This window comes from Pseudophryne corroboree, chromosome 1 (genome assembly GCF_028390025.1).
Source record: "Pseudophryne corroboree isolate aPseCor3 chromosome 1, aPseCor3.hap2, whole genome shotgun sequence".
NCBI classification, from domain to species: Eukaryota; Metazoa; Chordata; class Amphibia; order Anura; family Myobatrachidae; genus Pseudophryne; species Pseudophryne corroboree.
Genome location: NC_086444.1, coordinates 911,238,099 through 911,264,009, shown reverse-complemented (window position 1 = coordinate 911,264,009; position 25,911 = coordinate 911,238,099). Strand labels below are relative to the sequence as shown.

The 25,911-nt window shown below is 44.8% G+C and overlaps 1 protein-coding gene across 5 annotated transcripts in view; it reads right to left on the bottom strand.

Annotated features, from left to right (window-relative positions):
* LOC134917549 (uncharacterized) overlaps positions 1 to 21,857 on the bottom strand; it is a 28,887-nt gene extending 7,030 nt beyond the window's left edge. Inside the window, exons 1-4 of one of the 5 annotated variants that reach the window (XR_010177417.1) lie at positions 21,636 to 21,857; positions 18,027 to 21,044; positions 17,345 to 17,435; positions 5,399 to 5,451 (exon numbers count right to left, since the gene is read on the bottom strand). Coding sequence is in view for 1 of the 5 variants with exons in the window: in XM_063920302.1 (XP_063776372.1) it covers positions 18,444 to 20,837 (2,394 nt within the window). In the remaining 4 variants the exon portion in view is untranslated. The other 4 variants (XR_010177416.1, XR_010177419.1, XR_010177418.1 and 1 more) reach the window with 4 other exon arrangements.
* Positions 21,858 to 25,911: the final 4,054 nt, after the last annotated feature.

Sequence of the window (25,911 nt, the reverse complement as noted above, 5' to 3'; positions counted from 1 at the left end):
TCGAGCATGGTGGCCAAAATGTAGTGCTCTGATTTCAACAGATTGACCACCCGTGAATCCTTGTTAAGCGAATTAAGGGCTCCATCCACAAGTCCCACATGCCTAGCGGAATCGCTCCGTGTTAGCTCCTCCTTCAATGTCTCCAGCTTCTTCTGCAAAAGCCTGATGAGGGGAATGACCTGACTCAGGGTGGCAGTGTCTGAACTGACTTCACGTGTGGCAAGTTCAAAGGGCATCAGAACCTTGCACAATGTTGAAATCATTCTCCACTGCGCTTGAGACAGGTGCATTCCACCTCCTATATCGTGCTGAATTGTATAGGCTTGAATGGCCTTTTGCTGCTCCTCCAACCTCTGAAGCATATAGAGGGTTGAATTCCACCTCGTTACCACTTCTTGCTTCAGATGATGGCAGGGCAGGTTCAGTTGTTTTTGGTGGTGCTCCAGTCTTCTGTACGTGGTGCCTGTACGCCGAAAGTGTCCCGCAATTCTTCTGGCCACCGACAGCATCTCTTGCACACCCCTGTTGTTTTTTAAAAAATTCTGCACCACCAAATTCAAGGTATGTGCAAAACATGGGACGTGCTGGAATTTGCCCAGATTTAATGCACACACAATATTGCTGGCGTTGTCCGATGCCACAAATCCACAGGAGAGTCCAATTGGGGTAAGCCATTCCGCGATGATCTTCCTCAGTTGCCGTAAGAGGTTTTCAGCTGTGTGCGTATTCTGGAAACCGGTGATACAAAGCGTAGCCTGCCTAGGAAAGAGTTGGCGTTTGCGAGATGCTGCTACTGGTGCCGCCGCTGCTGTTCTTGCGGCGGGAGTCCATACATCTACCCAGTGGGCTGTCACAGTCATATAGTCCTGACCCTGCCCTGCTCCACTTGTCCACATGTCCGTGGTTAAGTGGACATTGGGTACAACTGCATTTTTTAGGACACTGGTGAGTCTTTTTCTGACGTCCGTGTACATTCTCGGTATCGCCTGCCTAGAGAAGTGGAACCTAGATGGTATTTGGTAACGGGGGCACACTACCTCAAGAAATTGTCTAGTTCCCTGTGAACTAACGGCGGATACCGGACGCACGTCTAACACCAACATAGTTGTCAAGGCCTCAGTTATCCGCTTTGCAGCAGGATGACTGCTGTGATATTTCATCTTCCTCGCAAAGGACTGTTGGACAGTCAATTGCTTGGTGGAAGTAGTAAAAGTCTTCTTACGACTTCCCCTCTGGGATGACCATCGACTCCCAGCAGCAACAACAGCAGCGCCAGCAGCAGTAGGCGTTACACGCAAGGATGCATCGGAGGAATCCCAGGCAGGAGAGGACTCGTCAGAATTGCCAGTGACATGGCCTGCAGGACTATTGGCATTCCTGGGTAAGGAGGAAATTGACACTGAGGGAGTTGGTGGGGTGGTTTGCGTGAGCTTGGTTACAAGAGGAAGGGATTTACTGGTCAGTGGACTGCTTCCGCTGTCACCCAAAGTTTTTGAACTTGTCACTGACTTATTATGAATGCGCTGCAGGTGACGTATAAGGGAGGATGTTCCGAGGTGGTTAACGTCCTTACCCCTACTTATTACAGCTTGACAAAGGCAACACACGGCTTGACACCTGTTGTCCGCATTTCTGTTGAAATACTTCCACACCGAAGAGCTGATTTTTTTGGTATTTTCACCAGGCATGTCAAAGGCCATATTCCTCCCACGGACAACAGGTGTCTCCCCGGGTGCCTGACTTAAACAAACCACCTCACCATCAGAATCCTCCTGGTCAATTTCCTCCCCAGCGCCAGCAACACCCATATCCTCCTCATCCTGGTGTACTTCAACACTGACATCTTCAATCTGACTATCAGGAACTGGACTGCGGGTGCTCCTTCCAGCACTTGCAGGGGGCGTGCAAATGGTGGAAGGCGCATGCTCTTCACGTCCAGTGTTGGGAAGGTCAGGCATCGCAACCGACACAATTGGAGTCGGACTCTCCTTGTGGATTTGGGATTTCGAAGAACGCACAGTTCTTTGCGGTGCTACTGCTTTTGCCATCTTGAGTCTTTTCATTTTTCTAGCGAGAGGCTGAGTGCTTCCATCCTCATGTGAAGCTGAACCACTAGCCATGAACATAGGCCAGGGCCTCAGCCGTTCCTTGCCACTCCGTGTGGTAAATGGCATATTGGCAAGTTTACGCTTCTCCTCCGACAATTTTATTTTAGGTTTTGGAGTCCTTTTTTTACTGATATTTGGTGTTTTGGATTTTACATGCTCTGTACTATGACATTGGGCATCGGCCTTGGCAGACGACGTTGCTGGCATTTCATCGTCTCGGCCATGACTAGTGGCAGCAGCTTCAGCACGAGGTGGAAGTGGATCTTGATCTTTCCCTAATTTTGGAACCTCAACATTTTTGTTCTCCATATTTTAATAGACACAACTAAAAGGCACCTCAGGTAAACAATGGAGATGGATGGATACTAGTATACTTATGGATGGACTGCCGAGTGCCGACACAGAGGTAGCTACAGCCGTGGACTAACGTACTGTGTCTGCTGATAATATAGACTGGATGATAATGAGATGAAATCAATATATATGTATATATAATTATATAATATCACTAGTACTGCAGCCGGACAGGTATATATATTTATTATGTAATGACTGATGACGGACCTGCTGGACACTGTCAGCTCAGCAGCACCACAGACTGCTACAGTAAGCTACTATAGTAGTATGTATAAAGAAGAAAGAAAAAGAAAAAACCACGGGTAGGTGGTATACAATTATGGATGGACTGCCGAGTGCCGACACAGAGGTAGCTACAGCCGTGGACTAACGTACTGTGTCTGCTGATAATATAGACTGGATGATAATGAGATGTAATCAATATATATGTATATATAATATCACTAGTACTGCAGCCGGACAGGTATATATATTTATTATGTAATGACTGATGACGGACCTGCTGGACACTGTCAGCTCAGCAGCACCGCAGACTGCTACAGTAAGCTACTATAGTAGTATGTATAAAGAAGAAAGAAAAGAAAAAAACCACGGGTAGGTGGTATACAATTATGGATGGACTGCCGAGTGCCGACACAGAGGAAGCTACAGCCGTGGACTACCGTACTGTGTCTGCTGATAATATAGACTGGATGATAATGAGATGAAATCAATATATATGTATATATAATATCACTAGTACTGCAGCCGGACAGGTATATATATTTATTATGTAATGACTGATGACGGACCTGCTGGACACTGTCAGCTCAGCAGCACCGCAGACTGCTACAGTAAGCTACTATAGTAGTATGTATAAAGAAGAAAGAAAAAAAAAACCACGGGTAGGTGGTATACAATTATGGATGGACTGCCGAGTGCCGACACAGAGGTAGCTACAGCCGTGGACTAACGTACTGTGTCTGCTGATAATATAGACTGGATGATAATGAGATGAAATCAATATATATGTATATATAATATCACTAGTACTGCAGCCGGACAGGTATATATATTTATTATGTAATGACTGATGACGGACCTGCTGGACACTGTCAGCTCAGCAGCACCGCAGACTGCTACAGTAAGCTACTATAGTAGTATGTATAAAGAAGAAAGAAAAAAAAAACCACGGGTAGGTGGTATACAATTATGGATGGACTGCCGAGTGCCGACACAGAGGTAGCTACAGCGGTGGACTACCGTACTGTGTCTGCTGATAATATAGACTGGATGATAATGAGATGAAATCAATATATATGTATATATAATATCACTAGTACTGCAGCCGGACAGGTATATATATTTATTATGTAATGACTGATGACGGACCTGCTGGACACTGTCAGCTCAGCAGCACCGCAGACTGCTACAGTAAGCTACTATAGTAGTACGTATAAAGAAGAAAGAAAAAAAAAAAACCACGGGTAGGTGGTATACAATTATGGATGGACTGCCGAGTGCCGACACAGAGGTAGCTACAGCCGTGGACTAACGTACTGTGTCTTCTGATAATATAGACTGGATGATAATGAGATGAAATCAATATATATGTATATATAATATCACTAGTACTGCAGCCGGACAGGTATATATATTTATTATGTAATGACTGATGACGGACCTGCTGGACACTGTCAGCTCAGCAGCACCGCAGACTGCTACAGTAAGCTACTATAGTAGTATGTATAAAGAAGAAAGAAAAAAAAAACCACGGGTAGGTGGTATACAATTATGAATGGACTGCCGAGTGCCGACACAGAGGTAGCTACAGCCGTGGACTAACGTACTGGGTCTGCTGATAATATAGACTGGATTATAATGAGATGAAATCAATATATATATATATATATATATATATAATTATATAATATCACTAGTACTGCAGCCGGACAGGTATATATATTTATTATGTAATGACTGATGACGGACCTGCTGGACACTGTCAGCTCAGCAGCACCGCAGACTGCTACAGTAAGCTACTATAGTAGTATGTATAAAGAAGAAAGAAAAAAAAAAAAAAACACGGGTAGGTGCTAGGTGGTATACAATATTATATATATATTATATACAATTATATATATATATATATATATATTAAACTCATAAACTGGTGGTGATTATTAAACTGGTGGTCAGGTCACTGGTCACACTATCAGCAACTTGCAAGTAGTACTCCTGAGTCCTAAGCAGACAATCACAATATATATTATACTGGTGGTCAGTGTGGTCACAAACAATGGCAGTGTGGCACTCTGGCAGCAAAAGTGTGCACTGTACGTTATATGTACTCCTGAGTCCTGAGTCCTGCTCTCAGACTCTAACTGCTCCCCACTGTCAGTGTCTCCCCCACAAGTCAGATAATACAGTCACACTATCTCTATCACTTCAGCAAGTACTAGTAGTAGTAGTACTCCTCCTAATGCTCCCCAAAATTACTACTGTGTCTCTCTCTGTCTCACTCTCTTCTCGAATCTCTATAAACGGAGAGGACGCCAGCCACGTCCTCTCCCTATGAATCTCAATGCACGTGTGAAAATGGCGGCGACGCGCGGCTCCTTATATAGAATCCGAGTCTCGCGATAGAATCCGAGCCTCGCGAGAATCCGACAGCTTGATGATGACGTTCGGGCGCGCTCGGGTTAACCGAGCAAGGCGGGAAGATCCGAGTCGCTCGGACCCGTGTAAAAAAAACTGAAGTTCGGGCGGGTTCGGATTCCGAGGAACCGAACCCGCTCATCTCTACATAATAGTGTACTTAGCTCCCATCAAAACCTACAGGCACACCACTGATAATTCTGTAGCCACTCCTTTCAACCCCTGCTGACAGCAACTGATTCCAGGGGGGGGAAAAAACATGAAACACTGTTGAAATCAGTACCATCTGACATTACCTGCCATTCCTCTGCGATGAAATATAGTCCTCTCCATGTCAATGCCTTATCTTCTATAAGAAAATTAAAAAAAAATGCTAAAGGGCCAATCCAATTTTCAGTGAGGAGCCTAGGGAACTTGTGCTACGACACTCTACAGGATGGTAGGGTTGTAAAACATTGTTCATAACTTGCGGCTAAATAAATTCACCCCTTGGTATTTAAGGAAGTCGTTTGTAACATTGCATGGAGGCAGTCTGAGTTTATTTGCATTAATATCTGCAATAAACTTAATTATTTTTTTCTGAGTAAAACTGCAAGTTGAATATCACTAGTGCACTACCTTTAGGGCAGTATCCTATTAAAGGCGATAAAAAATAGTGAAACATCGGAAAAAAGTTTTTTCTTCTTTACAGGGTATCCAATTAGGATCGCCCATAAAAAAAACAGCTTTCCTCCCAAAAACACACAGGTTTAGTGAAGCCGAAAACCAAAAACACAGGTTCGTGAGAAACCGCTCCATTTTCAATTGAAAACGGGGCTGTTTCCTGGGATTTTGTGTCACCTGTCCGAAGCAGGTGAAAAAAGATCCTCGTTAAGCCATGGCGACCCGTCGGTGTCCCATGACCGCCGCAGTAGCAGCAGGCTGGGACTGCAGTGAGGGCGCCCAGTAGCTGGCAGTCAGCGCTGTGACCCCTGGCAGGGAAGCTGGGGCAGCACTGTGACTAGCATCCCCTCTCTTCCCTCACCCCGGTGGCAGTCACATGATGGGGGATCGGTCATGTGACTGGGGAGCCGGAGGTGAAGCGCTACTCTGTCTGCATCGGGAGCTGTCAAGAGCCACCACCAGGTCCAGTAACACAAAAACCCTGATAAGCCACAGCACGTGCCGGCTTATCGGGGCTAATAGGATTGCCCAAGGCGATATCATTATCCGCGGTAATGTACATCGGGTAATTGGGTATCCCAGTGTTTGTACCAGTAAAATGTTATACAAAATTAAATATTAAAAATTTTCTTTTTATTTCATAAGTAATTTTAAAATTATATATCCCTGTAAGTATAGCATAATTAACAAGATAGAAAGTTTAATTACTTAAAATAATCAAACTAAATAAATCTTTTTATCATGGAAATATGTGATATAAATATTACAGTGCATTCTGCCTATGCATTTAACATTCTGAAAAGGTTTTGGAAAAATACATTTATAAAATAAAGAGAGCTAATTTTCTGTGATAAATCTGAAGCCATTCTATTTTTGATCAGAAGAAAGTTTCCATCCAAGTTCTTGTAATATATCCTACGCTATTTTATTTTGCATTACAATTCCGCTCTTTGGTATTTCCACATAAGCATATTTGAATATCAAGTAACATACCAAGGTACCTAAATCTTCACGTGTAGATAGAGCCAAATAATTAGAATGTCTATTTTCCAAGTGAACAATCAATTCTTTTTAGAACATTTATTTTACTCAGTTACTTTAGAATGTCTAATCTGCTCGTACTCATTAGGAATTAGCAATGATCCAGAGGAAGTAAAATAATCATGTGTAAGGTTTGGCAAATCATATTTTATGGTTAAAACATCCTTCCTGACTCGAAACTTGACAGGAGAAATAAATTCTTATATCCACACCTATTTAGGAAAATCATCAAGTAGGATATAACACTCACCGGATACTAACGTAACTATATATACTGTAGCAAATGAAAGGCTCTAACTATTTAAAAGTACAAAAACAAGAAAATGTGTTTTTTTTTCTATCTTTTGTTTCATACTATGGGCGGGGGGGGGGGGGGTATTTATCAAAGCTTGGAGAGAGAATTGTGAGAGATGAAGTTAGTTGCAACAAATTAGATTACTGTATATAAGGAAATCTAATAAACAGTCAGAAATTAATTATAGTGAGTATATATTGCAATTGTTCAGGCATTGATAGTTTTGATTCTTTACACATTCAGGTTTATTTCATATTTTTGTGTTCTCTGTAAACTGTAATAAACAGTATACATCAAAACAACCAACCCAGTCTGCTATGTTATGGCTGCTATGTAAGATTTGACTTCCCATTAGAGGAGACTAGGAGAGAAATGGCCACAAAGAAGAACAGAAACATTGAGAAAACAATGAAGTTTAGCCTGACTCTGCATAGGCTCCTTTAAGTGACTTATAGCAATAGATAGGATGTTACAGTATATGCCCTGCAAATTAGAATAGAATCCTTTTTTTGTCTTAACAAAGTAAAGGGAATATACATTTGAACAGTGTTATTGCCACCAACATTAATTTCATAAATTATTCCAGTGTTTCAACAGGTTTTGATACTTTACGACTCAAACGGAGACGTAGTCGCCCCCTCCCCGATCCCCAGATGGAAGCAGACTGTCCATCACTGACAGTCTGCTGCCATCTTGCGTCCTGTGTAGCAGGAGCAGTTCGTACAGTGCAGATCGGGTCCTGCACAAAGTACTGATTATCGGTACTCTGCGGCACAGGATGGAACTCCAACCACATCTGAATAAGGCCCTATTTGGGTAGAGGGAATACATAAGATTTGCCGGTGGATGGGATGCTGGATGTCGATATCCCAGCAGAGGCATATCGTCCACCAGAATGCCGGCTGCGGGGCGAGCGCTAAGAGTCCCCTTTTGGGCTTGATGCGCTCACCACGCTGCAGGCTCGGTGGCTCGCTCGCCACAAGATCTATTTCCACTCTATGGGTGTCATGGATACCCACGAGGATGAGTAGCCATGTTGCTCCGGTATTCCAGCTGATGGTATTGTCAGCTGACTAGATTTTGCCGTTGGTATTCTGAATGCCGGGATCCCGACAACCGGAGTGTTAACCGCAACCCATGTAGAGAACTGTATGCTCCCATTTTGCTTAAATAAGTAAATATGTTTTACACAAAAAAAAATATGATTAAGTACAATGGTAGCTAAAGGAACCATACAGAATATGTTGCCAATTCCAAGAAGCACATATGTGAGTGTACTTATCCTCTTTATGAAGCTATAATACTGAAATACTGACTAGTTATAACAAATACATTTTGCTGACAGACTATGTTATACTCTAGGGACTTTCAATAGCATATTTCTGGTTCAAAAGTTCAATATGTCATAGTAGGAAAATTCTTCTGTACATAAAGAAAAAATATGAACATAGTTAACTAGTGTTTCCACATTTCAAGTTTCAACAAATAATAATCAGATATAGCTCTTTTATCTCTTAGGAGTCAAAGCAATGTACATAACACAGGGAACAGAATTAAATATCTATGTGGTATTAAAGTTTTCATCTGTCATTAGTTGTAAATATGAGCATTAATAAACAGATTAGATTTAGCCTGCTTTCAGATGTAAAACCAGGAATTATTCATCTCAGTTACCTGGGCAGCAGGGAAGGTTTTACAGTAGGCAGTGGCACAATAAACCTATGGCAATGGACATCACTGCTTGAGGCATAGCCAGAGGATTTCCCCCTTTGCCTTGCCTCTTTGCCAAGCAACTGTATCACTGGGTATTGACCAAGTCAGGGCCATCTTAACATATAGGCACACAGTACAGCTGCCCAGGTCCACATAATTCTAGGGGCCTTTGAGCAGGGGTGGGTGGTGGTCACACAATTATAGTGACAAGGCAGATTCTCCACCTACCGCCGAGGCTGCAGCCAGACAATGAATGGCTGTCAGCATGCTGATTGGTGGATGGCTGGAGCTATTCAGAAATTAGAGTGCTGACAGCCATTCACTGTATGGAAGCATGTGGAGAGATGGCACGTGACCGCAGGAGGGGTAAGTTATGATTTTTATAATTGGTTCCATTGAATAAGTGACACATTTAGGCTCTGTCTGCTGGTGTAAATTAGGGCACTGGCTGATGGTGTACGATGTGGAAGCTCGGACTGGAGGCTGTAATAATATTTGGGAAACCAAAACTTGAAATACTGTAGGAGCAATGATCAGAGCCGGCCTTAGCTATAGGCAGGCTAGGCATTTGCCTAGGGCATTCAAGCATGTCTAGGGGCATCCAAGCATGTCCCTGCAGCATCTCATGCTGAGAGGGACAGTCCGCAAACTAACTGTTACTTTCCAAATGTATTCAATCAGTACTTGTATACACTGCTGTTTACATTTGTCAAAAAAAATGCACACTGTGCCTTAAACTTCCTCTGACATGCTTGAATGCCCCTGACTTGTGAGACCTCAGACAGACAGCAGAAGCCCAGTAAATGCAATTCCTGGACCTGTGACATTTTTACTGACTATATAAGGTTATTACTGGATGGCTTCTTATGATAACACATGTGTATTTTGGAAGACTGCTTCACAGAAACCTGACATCACCTATACTGCTTGTGCACATGGGGGAGGGGGACCCTGCCATCCTGTGTGTGTCCCTTATCCCTGTGCAAACCCCAGGTGTCTGCAGGGACATAACATGGGCAGTGTTCTCCCCACACTTTATTTCCTAGTCAGTCCATGCCGTAAAATTCCCCTGCCACCCAGCACTGTAACGTGGTCAGCAAGTTGCGTTGTGCTATTTCTATATGAAACATCAGTGCAGCGTGACTTTTGGACACATCAGACTGGAGGGCAGAGCATTTAGCTCCCACAGTATAAAGTAAAGTGCATGCAGTTAACGGGAGTAACAGACACCAGCAAACACACTGAATAGTGAAGAGAATGGACAGTTTCTACATGTTCGATACTGATCTTTTTGTATAACCAGCAAGTGTGGCAGTATCTGTGGCAGTATATGTGTATTATGGGCATTACTAATGTGGGGCATACGTGTAAGGTGCATTACTGTGTGGCATTATGTGTATTATGGGCATTACTAATGTGGGGCATATGTGTAAGGTTCCTTTACTGTGTGGAATTATATGTATTATGGTCATTACTGTGTGGCATTGTGCAGAGTTAAACTGGCCCACAGGGTAACCCCCCGGTGGGCCCCACTACCTGAGTGTTGCAGGTACAGATGCAGAACTAGCGGCGGAGCTAGGGGGCACCAGACAAAATTTTGCCTAGGGCATCAAATTGGCTAGGGCCGGCTCTGGCAATGATTGCTGATCTAAAAGATGTCCAGAAAAGTAGGGTAACATGGCAGGAACTGACTAATTCATATGATACAGATCCATTTGATGCTGGTATAAGGTAGGACACCATTTGCTGGTATTACATGGTGACAATGGATGCTGTATATATTGCAGACCTAACGCTGAAACACTGGAGGCTGCCTAAAGAAAGGTATTGTTGGATTAATGCTGGAAAACTGTATACAAGGATTCAGTGAGAATTAGCGACGGACGAGATGCCGGCTGTCCATATCCCGACAGCGGCATCCCACCTGCCAGAATCTGGGTGAGTGTAAAGTATCCCATTGTGGGCTCGGTGGCTCGCTGCACTTGCCACAGGTTCTATTCCCACTCTATGTGTGTCGTAGACACCCACGAGTGGGAATAGTCCTAGTTTGCTGGGATTCCGGCTGGTTGCATTGCTGGCTTTCGGGATTCCGGCATCGGTATCCTGAACGATGGGATCCCATCAGCCGGCAACTTGAACATATCTCATATACAGGTATAGTATAGGACTCTGCTAGTATAACAGCACAGTATCACAGTAAATGCCAGTACAACAGGAAGGTCTGGAGACTAGTTTAATGTGAGTGTGCACAAGACAAGAAGCTAGTGTAATATGAGGGGTATCCTGGTATAATGAGATGGCACAGGCTCTGAAGACTGGACTAAGGTGGGGACACCGGAGACTAATACAAAGTGTGAGCCTTAGGTTCTGGTGAAGTAACGGTGCTTTTGTCGAAACGGATTTTAAAAACAAACAATAATTAGTTTTTGGCATATCAAATAATCAAGCATACCTGCCAGCATATGGAAGTCTAAATTTGGGACTCAATGCGACCCAGAGATTCTGGGCTGCCCCAAGGTTTTGCCTTCACTGTGAAGATGCCACGCTCCCCTCAACTCCTCCACCCCATCCACTGCGGGAAACTGTAAGAAGCAGAACTTCCCTGCCCACATTATTTTGCACTGATGAAGTGTACAGTATGTTATACAATTTTTTCTTTCTGAGGGGTATATTCAGCATCCATAAAATGTCACTCCCCAGGGGATGTAGAAATTGTGACATTCATCAAACTCCAAAAAAGCATTTTTTTCAGAGTTTGATTGTTAAACTGTTTGCCATCCTGATTTGGCGAACCACCCCAGAGTCTATGCACAAGCTGCCATTTACGGTGGAGGTCATGGCTGCAGAGATTTAGGATATCATGTGCCTGCAGGGGAAGAGGGTGTGGGGAGCCACGGCTGCAGAGCAACCCGGCAGCCCCGGCGGGAGAGAGGGGAGTCTGCAGTTGAGCACTCACCTCCCTGTGCAGCCGCTGCAGAGCGCAGACCTCTGGGTCTGGGGGGGGGGGATAATCAATAAGGTGCCAGCAGGGGTGGGGGGACACAGGTACTGTCGGGAGGGTGGGTGGTTGACAGTCGTGAGACATAAATAAGGTGCAGGATAGGAAGGGAGGGAGGGTAAGGCAGATACCTAGAACACTGCATCCAGACACACAGAACAAGGGGGGTAATTCTGAGTTGATCGCAGCAGAAACTTTGTTAGCAGTTGGGCAAAACTATGTGCACTGCAGGGGAGGCAGATATAACATGTGCAGAGAGAGTTAGATTTGGGTGGTTATTTTGTTTCTGTGCAGGGTAAATACTGGCTGCTTTATTTTTACACTGCAATTTAGATTGCAGATTGAACACACCACACCCAAATCTAACTCTCTCTGCACATGTTATATCTGCCTCCCCTGTAGTGCACATGGTTTTGCCCAACTGCTAACAAAGTTCCTGCTGCTACCAACTCAGAATTACCCCCAAGATGTGGGAGGGGGGAGAGGGGGATGGTGCAGCAGCCAGACACATAGAACAAGGTGGGGGGAGTGGTGCTGCGGCTTGAGAGGGGGAAAGTTATCACTTTCCGAAAAACTGACTACTCAAAGCCCAGTTTTTCAGAAGTAATAATTTTATCATGGGAGCATGATGAATTGTGAAAAAATTGTGAGAGAATACAATGAGAATTGGAAAGCAAAAATTCTCATTGCAATTTTTTTTTTCATGATGAGTCCTATTGGTCTGTACATTAAACCCCTGTGCTGAATTTCAGCACAATATCTACATGTGGTTACATTTTCTTACAATACACCACTTTTTAGGAACAACTAGTTTTAATTTTTACATCTATATGGTTTTTTTTTTTTATAAAAGATTACGGTATATAGTTTGGTATCTCTACAATAGTACACATACCTTGTGTAAATTATAAAATTACCACATCCATTATATGTATCATTATGACCAACAGTAACTGAAACTGTAAATGTATTAAGTTACTACATATGTACTACTTATTGACTTTTAGAAGGAATATAGAGAAAAGAAAACCTTCATTACGTAGTCTGTGGTTTTAATATTACTACTTTCGTCCCTTTAAGCGATTTGGAAAGTAATGACAGAAATGCCGGTGATTCATCCTGCTTGAAAGAACTTCAATAACTTTTTTTCACATTTTACATAACGCCAGTGTTGTGGCCTTTTTATTGTAAATACCTATAATTTGTATTCATTATAAAATAAATATCATGCATTGCCAGGTCTTCGGATTGTTTTGATGAAAAATTAGAACACGTCTTTAACAAAAGGATTTCAAAGCTCATAAAAAGTTCCCTCTAGAAATATTTCTTGTGGCCAAAATGAAAATTCTTTTTTCAACCAACCAATAAATCAAAGGCCACCAGAGATTAAAGATAAAAATAATCCAGTCAGCACAAGCAAAATCAGGAAATCTTGGCAGCCCAATGTGATGATAATGACCATGTCACTTAGGGGGGTATTAATCAAAGCTCAGAGAGAGATAAAATTGTGAGAGATAAAGTACTAGCCAATCAGCTTCTGCCTTACATTTTACAATCTGTGTTTGAAAAATGACAGTTGGGAGCTGATTGGTTGGCACTTTATTCGTTACAACAATTTTATCTCTCTCCAAGATTTGATAAATACTCCCCTAAGTTGGAACTTTGCCTTGTTTAGATGATACACAACTTTAGTAGGAGATTTTGGAGAATTCCCAAATGTAAGCCTGAAATTTAACTTGTATGTGTACAAAGCTATATTCACACAAAGGGACTGATTCTGATTTAGGAATAAAGGGGCCCATTTATCAATGAGTTTTATCAGTGGCGGAACTAGCGAGCGGTGGGCCCAGGTGCGACAAAATGCTTTGCCCCCCCCCCCCCCCACATCCCATCCAAGTCCACCCCCTCACCCCAGGAGAGGATCTGGTGAGGGGGACCTGCTCAGGGCCAGAGAAATGGATACCTAGCAACAGTGGCGTAACTAGACATTTTAGCACTGTGTGCAAGAAACGGCATCGGAGCCCCACCCCTGCATGCAAAACAGGGGCAGTGCGCGCCGTAGGCGCGCGCAAACATACATAGTGGCGTGGCTTTGTGGGGAAGGGGTGTGGACACAAAATAATACCAATTCATAAAACGGTGCACAGTAGTCTCCATTATTCAAATTACGCCGCACAGTAGCACCACTACACCAGGTAGAGACCCTTTTACACCTTACAGCGGACAGATTCCTCTTTTTACACATTACGGCAGACATCGTCCCCTTTTTACACATTACGGCAGACAGTGTCCCCCTTTTTACACATTACGGCAGACAGCGTGCACTTTTTACACATAACGGCAGACAGCGTCCCCTTTTTACACATAACGGCAGACAGCGTGCCCTTGTTACACATAGCGGCAGACAGCGTACACTTTTTACACATAACGGCAGACAGCGTGCCCTTGTTAAACATAGCGGCAGACAGCGTACACTTTTTACACATAACGGCAGCCAGCGTCCCCCTTTTTACACATTACGGCAGACAGCGTCCCCTTTTTACACATTACGGCAGACAGCGTACACTTTTTACACATAACGGCAGACAGCGTCCCCTTTTTACACATTACGACAGACAGCGTGCCCTTGTTACACATTACGGCAGACAGCGTCCCCCTTTTTACACATAGCGGCAGGCAGATTCCCCATTTTTACACATTGCGGCAGGCAGATTCCCCCTTTTTACACATTGCGGCAGGCAGATTCCCCCTTTTTACACATTGCGGCAGGCAGATTCCCCCTTTTTACACATTGCGGCAGGCAGATTCCCCCTGTTTACACATAGCGGCAGGCAGTCCCCCATTTTTACACATTGCGGCAGGCAGTCCCAACAAAGAAAGAAAGAATGAATGAATTATACTTACCCTCTCCGCAGGCTCAGGCTCCTTGGTGCAGCTTGACGATTCCCGGGCAGGAGAGGAGGAGGAGGGAGGTGGAGGAGGGAGCCGCAGCAGCGCTGTGTTATTGGTGGAGGCGCTGCTGCTGCTGCCCCTCTGCTTCACTATAGGCTGTTCTCGGAAGACAGCCTATAGTGAAGCAGAGGAGCAGCAGCGCCTCCACCAGTAACAAAGCGCTGCTGCGGCTCCCTCCTCCACCTCCCTCCTCCTCCTTCCCCCGTACCGCTGCTCCTCTCCTCTCTCCGGGCAGCTGTGCGCTGTGGGCAGCGGTTGCCCGCGGCGCACAGCGGCATGTAATGAGTCAGTTTGACTCATTACATGCTTTGGGCCCCTGGACAGAGGCGGGCCCCAGTGCAACGCACTGGTTGCACTGGCGGTAGTTCCGCCTCTGAGTTTTATCATATGCAACGAGTTTTAAAACTATGGTGCGTATGATAAATGATGCTCCAGCCAATAAGCTCCCAACTGTAATTTTTCAAACACGTTAGTTAGGAGCTGATTGGCTGGAACACTATTTATCATACGCAATGAGTTTTAAAACTCGTTGCATATGAAAAAACTTGTTGATAAATGAGCCCCAAAGTATGAAAGTGAAAGTAACTGTGCACATGAACAAACTATGGGCCAGATTCAGAGATGGAGTGTGCATTGCTGCTGCTGCTGCTACTATGCACAGATATGGTAATGCAGCAGGAGGCTGTTATAAGTAGACACCTACTGCATACAGTACATTTGTGATCCAGTGCTGCATCAAGTTCCTTTTTCCTAAGCTGCAGCATCGGATCACCTGCCACATGGGGTCACGCAAGCCAACCGTCGCAGCTCCTACCAGGAGGCCAGGAAATCTCCGTCCTCTGATGGAAATCTGGCATCGGTGCTCCCCCAAAACGGAGACTGTCGCCAGCCCCAGACGTCTTCGGACTGTCAATCTGTAGACATCTGCAGCCGTAGTGCATAAAAGGTTCGGTGCATGATGTTGCAGAAAGTACCGAGCAGCCATACTTTGAGCATAGTACTACAACAGTGTCGGGATCTGAATCCGACCCCATATTACAATGATAAATACTGGCTGCTTCTGCATGTAGCCCACGCATGCTGGACAACTTTATTTTACACCGCAAGTTAGTTTTCAGTTTGGACACAATTTACCCAAATCTAAATATCTGAGCACATTTTTCATCTGTCTCAAAGGCAGTGCAACATGCTTTTACCAAGGTGCACAGTTATTACTGGCTCTTTCTTACTTTATCCCCAAATCAGAATCAGGCCCATTTTTTCAGTCAGATCTTTTGTATATATTTCCACGTAAATTTCAAATGATTCTATGTAATAATTTCTTAAATTCCTAGGTAAAAAGCAGATATTGAGGTGGACATCTGAATCATTGACTATTATCATCAGGACTATCAAACATATAGATATATAGGGGGTCATTCCGACCTGATCGCACGTTAGCTATTATTTGCAGCGCTGCGATCACATATTCGCCGCCTATGGGGAAGTGTATTTTCGCTTTGCAAGTATGCGAACGCTTGTGTAGCCGAGCGGTACAAAAAAAGTCCTGTGCAGGTTCTGAGTAGGTCTGAACTTAGCTGCTGTGATCACTTCAGCCTGTCCGGTCCCGGAATTGACGTCAAAAACCCGCCCTGCAAACGCTTGGACACGCCTGCTTTTTTCCAACCGCTCCCTGAAAATGGTCAGTTGACACCCATAAACGCCTTCTTTCTGTCAATCTTCTTGCGAACGGCTGTGCGAATGGATTCTTTTTTAAATCCATCACCCAGCACCGATCCGCTATGTACCCGTACGACGCACCTGCGCATTGCAGTGCATACACATGTAGTTTTGACCTGATCGCAGCGCTGCAAAAACTAGCTTAGGTGGGATCAGGTCAGAATGACCCTCATAGACCCAACATATAAAAATACTTGCTTCAAATTAGTTCTGGTGTCCAAATTCCAATGAAACCATAGTTAACATAAAGCAACTGCTAGCAGGGGTGGCTGCAACAGCCAGACGTACTACCTTATGCTATTGTGGTTATCCATATGGCTCCAAGCAGAGCCACACCATTCACTGTTCTTCCATCCACAGGGTCAACAGCAGAAACTGTTAGCATTTGCGATTTAGGTATTTTTTAATTACAGTGCCAACTAATAAGGTAATGCGATGCATCAAATCTGCAAGCAATACATATATTAATTTAAAAAAATTAAGTTATTTTTTTTTTATTTTTTTTAAAAGGCAGAAATTACATTTGGATTCTTGACAAGAACATAATGTTTTTATTGAAGGCTCAATGTATTAATAAAACACACATTTGACAGCAGGAAGAATGATTAGAACGTAGGACTTTTATAAATCATGTTCTTAAGTGGAAAAAAAAATCTTATTTGTATGGAATGTTTATATTCCTTTTACATGTAAAATATGTCTGAAATAAAAACCATGATGTAGGAACAATTGCTATAGTTAAAATAGTGATATATATGTCCATAGATTTGAGCTCTGGTTGATGCTATGTGGAATGTGGAGCATATCTGTAACACCCCGGTATAACAAGTGTGTAAACTATGTGGAACAGGTCAGGGATACCTTGATGGACTATTCCTCCTTCAGCTGCAGCTCTTCTCTATTCCTGGCAGAGAGGCAAGGTTTCCCCAGACACAAAGAAAGGCAGGCAGGGCTTTGTATGAAAGAATAAATGGTTTACCACATAACTCAGAAAAGGATCTGATTACAGTAGGGAAGGGAAAGATTTGATTCAAGCAACTTAAACACAGACACCATATACACTTTAAGTCATTACACAAATGGTAATATAACTAAATCTGAGATTAATACTATGTTGCTTAGTAATAGAAATCAACTTATGCAGACAATATTTAAGTCCCAGATAACATTGGTGTCACTGCAGGGAGTCTCTATGTGCACGTTGGGGCCCGGTTATGTTGTTACATAGTTATATGCAGCTATTGTCTCCTTTAGCTGTGAACAAAATATTGTAGCTCTGTGTAGTAAAGATGATTGTTTAAAACAAACTGGAGCTGCTTCCTATGTAAATCGCTGCATAGGTATAGTAAATATAGGGTAATGTCCTTTGCAGTGGAGTAGGTTTCAGTATAAATATGGATTTATCTCACCCAGTCAATAGATGTTGCTGAGGCAGTTTCCCCTCAGATGTAGGCCAGTCAGCATTGGTATAAAGGCTTTATACTCTCCTGTCTCTGACACTTGCTGTGCACTCTCTTGGCTGAGAGTGTCATGGCGTTCTTACTTGTTAATTGCTGCACTTCCACTGCTGTATTTTGCACTTCTGCTTACTCTCTCATGCAATTTTCAGCTTATTTGTCTCCCCTCTCTCAGCTGCTCATCTCTGCGTAATGGCGTCGCCAGCTCTTTCCTCACCATGGCTCCAACTGACTTCCCAAACTGCTGTTCAAGTTTCTTTTAAATAAACTTTATTTAAAATGGCACAGGCAACTACACTGTTGTCAAAAATGTCCTTGTTGTTATGGGATATCACACGTGCCCCCCCCAAAACATGCGTGTCCTCACGCATTTTGGTTTTATCCCTATATAAACTTCTCACTATATCCAGTCACATTCATTAGTGAACACAGTTTATGTCTGAAACATTAACATTTATCAACATTTTTAACATCAGTATCTGATAGGTATAATTCCTTTTGTGCTATAGTACATTAACACATGCTCCTGGAGCAATCGGTTGAAATCTGGACAGTATATGGTCTTGAAAAGTTTGTCTAGGAAACCTCAACCCCCCTGCCATGGATGAGTATTGAACTCTTTCTAAACTGTCTTTGGGACATGCTGTACAAAACTGCAGCTGACTATGGTGGTTTTCTGTTTTGCAAGCCCTAGTCTTCTTGCCTCCTTGTCGGTGACAAACCACCTTAGTCTGCTGTAAATACATTTTATGAGCCTCTTCTATTCCATCTTGGGATTCAGTCTCACAGCTGGTTTGGGACAATGGATTCTGGAGAGAAAGAGGCAGCAAGGTTCTTCTTACAGAACAGGTTGGACAGTTTCGACACCATCTCTTGATGTCTTCCCTCATTTCAACCCAAAAGAACTTTTTCCAGATGCTTGTTTCCATCCTTTTGCACCCAGGGTGACCTGACTTGTCGTGATATTCTTCAAGCACATAACAAGCACTTTGTCTTGGAATTACAAGTTGACTGATCCTATAATGAGTATTAGGATCCACACTACATCGAACCAACTGTCCTTTCTTTTCAAACAGCCTTTCTCGCTGTCTCAACAACTTCAGGAGTTCTGGCGAGGATTCTTGCCTTTGTCGCTTGGTCAGGTATTTCCCAGTCTTCAGTAAGGCTTTGAGGTGTCTTATCATCTGACTTTTATCTTGCAGGTGGTCAAAACTGGTTCCTTGAATAGGTTGCTCACAGTTTCTAGAACTGGATGCTATATTATTCATGCCTAACATTGAAGCATTCTTTCGGATAATCTGGACACTGGAGATGGGCATTTCTATCATTGTTTGGCTAGCCTTATTTTTTTCATGTTCCTCTCTTACAGATAATTCTGTTATCATTCTTCCCTTTTGTTTGGCTATCCCAGGTTGAAGGCCTTGTTTCTCCTGGAGCTTGTCAGTTTGAAACTCTCCTTGGAGTGCTGCTACGAGCTCCTCACAGCAGTTCCGCAACACATTCATGCCCACTATCACTGGAGGCAATCCATCATCTTGGACAGTGGTGATGATGAAGCCTTGCTGTGGTAGCACTGTTCGTCCGATTTGAATTTCAGCTTCCCAGTATCCTTTGCAAGGGATGCAGTGCCCATTGCTTGCAATCGGGTTTATCAATGTGGAAGTTGACGGAAACATCTGTTCCTCAGTCCAATGCTGCTCAAACTGTGTTGCTTGTATTGTGGTCACTTGTGATCCAGTGTCTAAGAGAGCGGGCATTGAGACTCCATTGATGCAAACTTGAACCACCGGGCATTGGCTAACATAACGGGTTGACCACATGAATTTGGAGTTTAAATGATCTGGCTGCTCAAATTCTCTCTTAATTTGTCCGCTTCCTTCACAGCTTTGAAAAATGGGTCGCCTTTGGGAGGCAAAGTGGTTGGAAAAAAGTATCTCCCTGTTTCTATGTACGTCCCATTGGGAACTGTTCAGTGGTCTCCTCTCCTGGCACCATTCCATTTCTTCATGGAGCAGTGCCTGCTGTCTCTTCAGAATCTGCAGGTCTCTGCGCATCTCTGTCACACCACGTGTCAGTTCAGCCAGCTGACCTCGTAACTCACTAGAAGAGTCAGATATGCATGTCTTTGAACATGGCACTGTCACTCCTTTTACTGTAGGTGGGTAAGTAGCTCCTTTAAAACTTGACTCCTGGGCATCAGAATTCTCTTGATACCTTGGCATCTCTGGAATAGACTCTTGTGGAACAGCCCCTGAAGTAAGACTGGAGCCTAGAACTTCAATCGCAGCCTCTTTAAAATCCAGGAATGTGCTTCCAGGCTTCTGCAATCTCAATAGTCGCAGCTGAGTTTTTACAAATTCGCCCCTTGCACCTTCAGTGAACTGGTCCAATAACATTTTCTCTTTGTCATGCACTTCCTCAGGGTCTGCTTGCTGAACATCTCTGAGTGCTTCCTGCAAGCTGAGGGCATAGCCCCGTAGTGACTCTCCTGGTTGTTGCTTTCGAGCAAAGAAGTGCATTTTAAGTTCTGACACTGTCCTTGTGTCAAATGTGGTAGCAAGCCTGTTGAGGATCTGGTCCACAGTCTTCTTCTCTTCAGTAGGCCAGGAAGTAACCTCTCTAAGTGCAAGCCCTTTCAACTGTCCCATCAAGATCTCCACCTTTTGCTGCTCCTTCAGCGGGTACAGACGAAACAAAGACTGCATTTTCATCTTGAAATCTCCTAAGATGCTGGTTTCAGTGCTGTGGGCAATACCTGTGTAGATTGGGAGCCAAGGGGCCCCAAAGTAGTATGGCATGGTGATTGGGGTAGCAGGAGTCATAACTGGAGCTGCTCTTACTGGATCTTCAACAATGGGTGCTGGTCCCTCTCCTGCAGGTTGCCTGTTTTGTGACATCTTCTCTGTGCTGGGGGTAAGGCTTGCTTTGGACTCTGCAAATCCTGTTCGAGGACGCCATTTGTAACACCCCGGTATAACAAGTGTGTAAACTATGTGGAACAGGTCAGGGATACCTTGATGGACTATTCCTCCTTCAGCTGCAGCTCTTCTCTATTCCTGGCAGAGAGGCAAGGTTTCCCCAGACACAAAGAAAGGCAGGCAGGGCTTTGTATGAAAGAATAAATGGTTTACCACATAACTCAGAAAAGGATCTGATTACAGTAGGGAAGGGAAAGATTTGATTCAAGCAACTTAAACACAGACACCATATACACTTTAAGTCATTACACAAATGGTAATATAACTAAATCTGAGATTAATACTATGTTGCTTAGTAATAGAAATCAACTTATGCAGACAATATTTAAGTCCCAGATAACATTGGTGTCACTGCAGGGAGTCTCTATGTGCACGTTGGGGCCCGGTTATGTTGTTACATAGTTATATGCAGCTATTGTCTCCTTTAGCTGTGAACAAAATATTGTAGCTCTGTGTAGTAAAGATGATTGTTTAAAACAAACTGGAGCTGCTTCCTATGTAAATCGCTGCATAGGTATAGTAAATATAGGGTAATGTCCTTTGCAGTGGAGTAGGTTTCAGTATAAATATGGATTTATCTCACCCAGTCAATAGATGTTGCTGAGGCAGTTTCCCCTCAGATGTAGGCCAGTCAGCATTGGTATAAAGGCTTTATACTCTCCTGTCTCTGACACTTGCTGTGCACTCTCTTGGCTGAGAGTGTCATGGCGTTCTTACTTGTTAATTGCTGCACTTCCACTGCTGTATTTTGCACTTCTGCTTACTCTCTCATGCAATTTTCAGCTTATTTGTCTCCCCTCTCTCAGCTGCTCATCTCTGCGTAATGGCGTCGCCAGCTCTTTCCTCACCATGGCTCCAACTGACTTCCCAAACTGCTGTTCAAGTTTCTTTTAAATAAACTTTATTTAAAATGGCACAGGCAACTACACTGTTGTCAAAAATGTCCTTGTTGTTATGGGATATCACATATCTTGTGTGAATTTGTTGGTGCAAGTAAGTGCCAGCAATGCAGAGCTGTACATAAAGGGCGGGATGTACTATGGTGTGGTGGGGTATTCTGCCACACTTCGCCTACATACTAATCTCTTATGTACTAGCATATGCGATTAGTATAGCAAAGGACAGCTGTCACCGATAAGAGCTGTCCTTTGCAATGCTGGCTGCTGCTGGAGGAAAGGAGGCGGGTGCAGACTCCGGAGGAAGGAGGGACAGAGACGCAGGCACCTCCCCTGCTGCTGTCACCACAGGCTCCACCAATCAGCGCAGCCTGATGCTGGTAAAGGAGGTGCCTGTATGGCATGAAGAAATTGCTGCCAGGCGGCCACGGGGCTTGAGGAAGAGGGCGGTTGGAGCAGGACCTCCCTCTGGTGGTGCCCAGAGCTGGGCGCTGGATGGAGCTATGGACATAGGCCTCCTCTGCCTGGCGCCCAGAGATACACGGGGGGGGGGGGGGGGTCCGATTAGATCCCTCAGGATGAGTGCGGAAAGAAGCCCATAGGCTTCTATAGGGTACGCCAGCAAAAGGCTGGCATTACCCTCCGCACCGAAAATCCGGTGGCGAGGCAGTAGTACATAAGAAAATGCAGTAAAACCCCAGAAAACGGGGGGGTTTACTGCATTTTCACTTTTGTACATCCTGCCCACAGTATTTTGCTGTAATAATAAGATTTTACCCACCGGTAAATCTATTTCTCGTAGTCCATAGTGGATGCTGGGACTCCGTAAGGACCATGGGGAATAGCGGCTCCGCAGGAGACTGGGCACAACTAAAGAAAGCTTTAGGACTACCTGGTGTGCACTGGCTCCTCCCTCTATGACCCTCCTCCAGACCTCAGTTAGGATACTGTGCCCGGAAGAGCCGACACAATAAGGAAGGATTTTGAATCCCGGGTAAGACTCATACCAGCCACACCAATCACACCGTATAACTTGTGATACTATACCCAGTTAACAGTATGAAATATAACTGAGCCTCTCAACGGATGGCTCAACAATAACCCTTTAGTTAACAATAACTATATACAAGTATTGCAGACAATCCGCACTTGGGATGGGCGCCCAGCATCCACTACGGACTACGAGAAATAGATTTACCGGTGAGTAAAATCTTATTTTCTCTGACGTCCTAAGTGGATGCTGGGACTCCGTAAGGACCATGGGGATTATACCAAAGCTCCCAAACGGGCGGGAGAGTGCGGATGACTCTGCAGCACCGAATGAGCAAACTCTAGGTCCTCCTCAGCCAGGGTATCAAACTGGTAAAATTTAGCAAATGTGTTTGACCCCGACCAAGTAGCTGCTCGGCAAAGTTGTAAAGCCGAGACCCCTCGGGCAGCCGCCCAAGAAGAGCCCACCTTCCTCGTGGAATGGGCTTTCACTGATCTAGGATGCGGCAGTCCAGCCGCAGAATGTGCAAGCTGAATCGTACTAAAAATCCAGCGAGCAATAGTCTGCTTTGAAGCAGGAGCACCCAGCTTGTTGGGTGCATACAGGATAAATAGCGAGTCAGTTTTCCTGACACTAGCTGTCCTGGAAACATAAATTTTCAGGGCCCTGACTACGTCCAACAACTTGGAATCCTCCAAGTCGTTAGTAGCCGCAGGCACTACAATAGGTTGGTTCACATGAAAAGCTGATACCACCTTAGGGAGAAACTGGGGACGAGTCCTCAATTCTGCCTTATCCATATGGAAAATCAGATAAGGGCTTTTATATGACAAAGCCGCCAATTCTGACACACGCCTGGCCGAAGCCAAGGCCAACAGCATGACCACTTTCCACGTGAGATATTTCAAATCCACGGTTTTTAGTGGCTCAAACCAATGTGACTTTAGGAAATCCGACACCACGTTGTGATCCCAAGGTGCCACTCGAGGCACAAAAGGGGGCTAAATATGCAGCACTCCCTAAACAAATGTCTGAACATCAGGCAGTGAAGCCAGTTCTTTCTGGAAGAAAATCGACAGAGCCGAAATCTGGCCTTAATGGAACCCAATTTTAGGCCCATAGTCACCCCTGACTGTAGGAAGTGCAGAAAACGGCCCAACTGAAATTCCTCCGTTGGGCCTTCCTGGCCTCACACCACGCAACATATTTTCGCCATATGCGGTGATAATGGTTTGCGGTCACTTCTTTCCTAGCTTTAATCAGCGTAGGGATGACTTCCCCCGGAATGCCCTTTTCCTTCAGGATCCGGCGTTCAACCGCCATGCCGTCAAACGCAGCCGCGGTAAGTCTTGGAACAGACAGGGCCCCTGCTGCAGCAGGTCCTATCTGAGCGGCAGAGGCCATGGGTCCTCTGAGATCATTTTTCGAAGTTCTGGGTACCAAGCTCTTCTTGGCCAATCCGGAACCACGAGTATAGTTCTTACTCCTCTCCTTCTTATTATTCTCAGTACCTTAGGTATGAGAGGCAGAGGAGGGAACACATACACCGACTGGTACCCCCACGGTGTTACCAGAGCGTCCACAGCTATCGCCTGAGGGCCCCTTGACCTGGCGCAATATCGTTTTAGCTTTTTGTTGAGGCGGGACGCCATCATGTCCACCTGTGGCCTTTCCCAATGGTGTACAATCATTTGGAAGACTTCTGGATGAAGTCCCCACTCTCCCGGATGGAGGTCGTGCCTGCTGAGAAAGTCTGCTTCCCAGTTGTCCACTCCGGGAATGAACACTGCTGACAGTGCTAACACATGATTTTCCGCCCATCGGAAAATCCTCGTGGCTTCTGCCATCGCCATTCTGCTTCTTGTGCTGCCCTGTTGGTTTACATGGGCGACCGCCGTGATGTTGTCTGACTGGATCAGCACCGGCTGGTGTTGAAGCAGGGGTCTAGCCTGACTTAGGGCATTGTGAATGGCCCTTAGTTCCAGAATATTTATGTGTAGGGAAGTCTCCTGACTCGACCATAGTCCTTGAAAGTTTCTTCCCTGTGTGACTGCCCCCCAGCCTCGAAGGCTGGCATCCGTGGTCACCAGGACCCAGTCCTGTATGCCGAATCTGCGGCCCTCTAGAAGATGAGCACTCTGCAGCCACCACAACAGCGACACCCTGGCCCTTGGAGACAGGGTTATCAGCCGATGCATCTGAAGATGCGACCCGGACCACTTGTCCAACAGATCCCACTGGAAGATCCTTGCATGGAACCTGCCGAATGGAATTTCTTCGTAAGAAGCTACCATCTTTCCCAGGACTCGCGTGCATTGATGCACCGACACCTGTATTTGTTTTAGGAGGTCTCTGACTAGAAATGACAACTCCTTGGCCTTCTCCTCCGGGAGAAACACTTTTTTCTGTTCTGTGTCCAGAACCATACCCAGGAACAGTAGACGCGTCGTAGGAACCAGCTGCGACTTTGGAATATTCAGAATCCAGCCGTGCTGTTGTAGCACTTCACGAGATAGTGCTACTCCGACCAACAACTGCTCCCTGGACCTCGCCTTTATAAGGAGATTGTCCAAGTACGGGATAATTATAACTCCCTTTTTTCGAAGGAGTATCATCATTTCGGCCATTACCTTGGTAAATACCCTCGGTGCCGGGGACAGACCAACGGCAACGTCTGGAATTGGTAATGACCACAATTTTGAGGTACTCCTGGTGAGGAGGGTAAATGGGGACATGCAGGTAAGCATCCTTGATGTCCAGTGATACCATGTAATCCCCTTCGTCCAGGCTTGCAATAACCGCCCTGAGCGATTCCATTTTGAACTTGAACCTTCGTATATAAGTGTTCAAGGATTTCAATTTTAAAATGGGTCTCACCGAACCGTCTGGTTTCGGTACCGCAACCATTGTGGAATAGTAACCCCGGCCTTGTTGAAGGAGGGGTACCTTGATTATCACCTGCTGGAGTACAGCTTGTGAATTGCCGCCAGTACTACCTCCCCTCGAGGGCAGCAGGCAAGGCTGATTTGAGGTAACGGCGAGGGGGAGTCGCCTCGAACTCCAGCTTGTATCCCAGTGATACTACTTGCAGAACCCAGGGATCCAC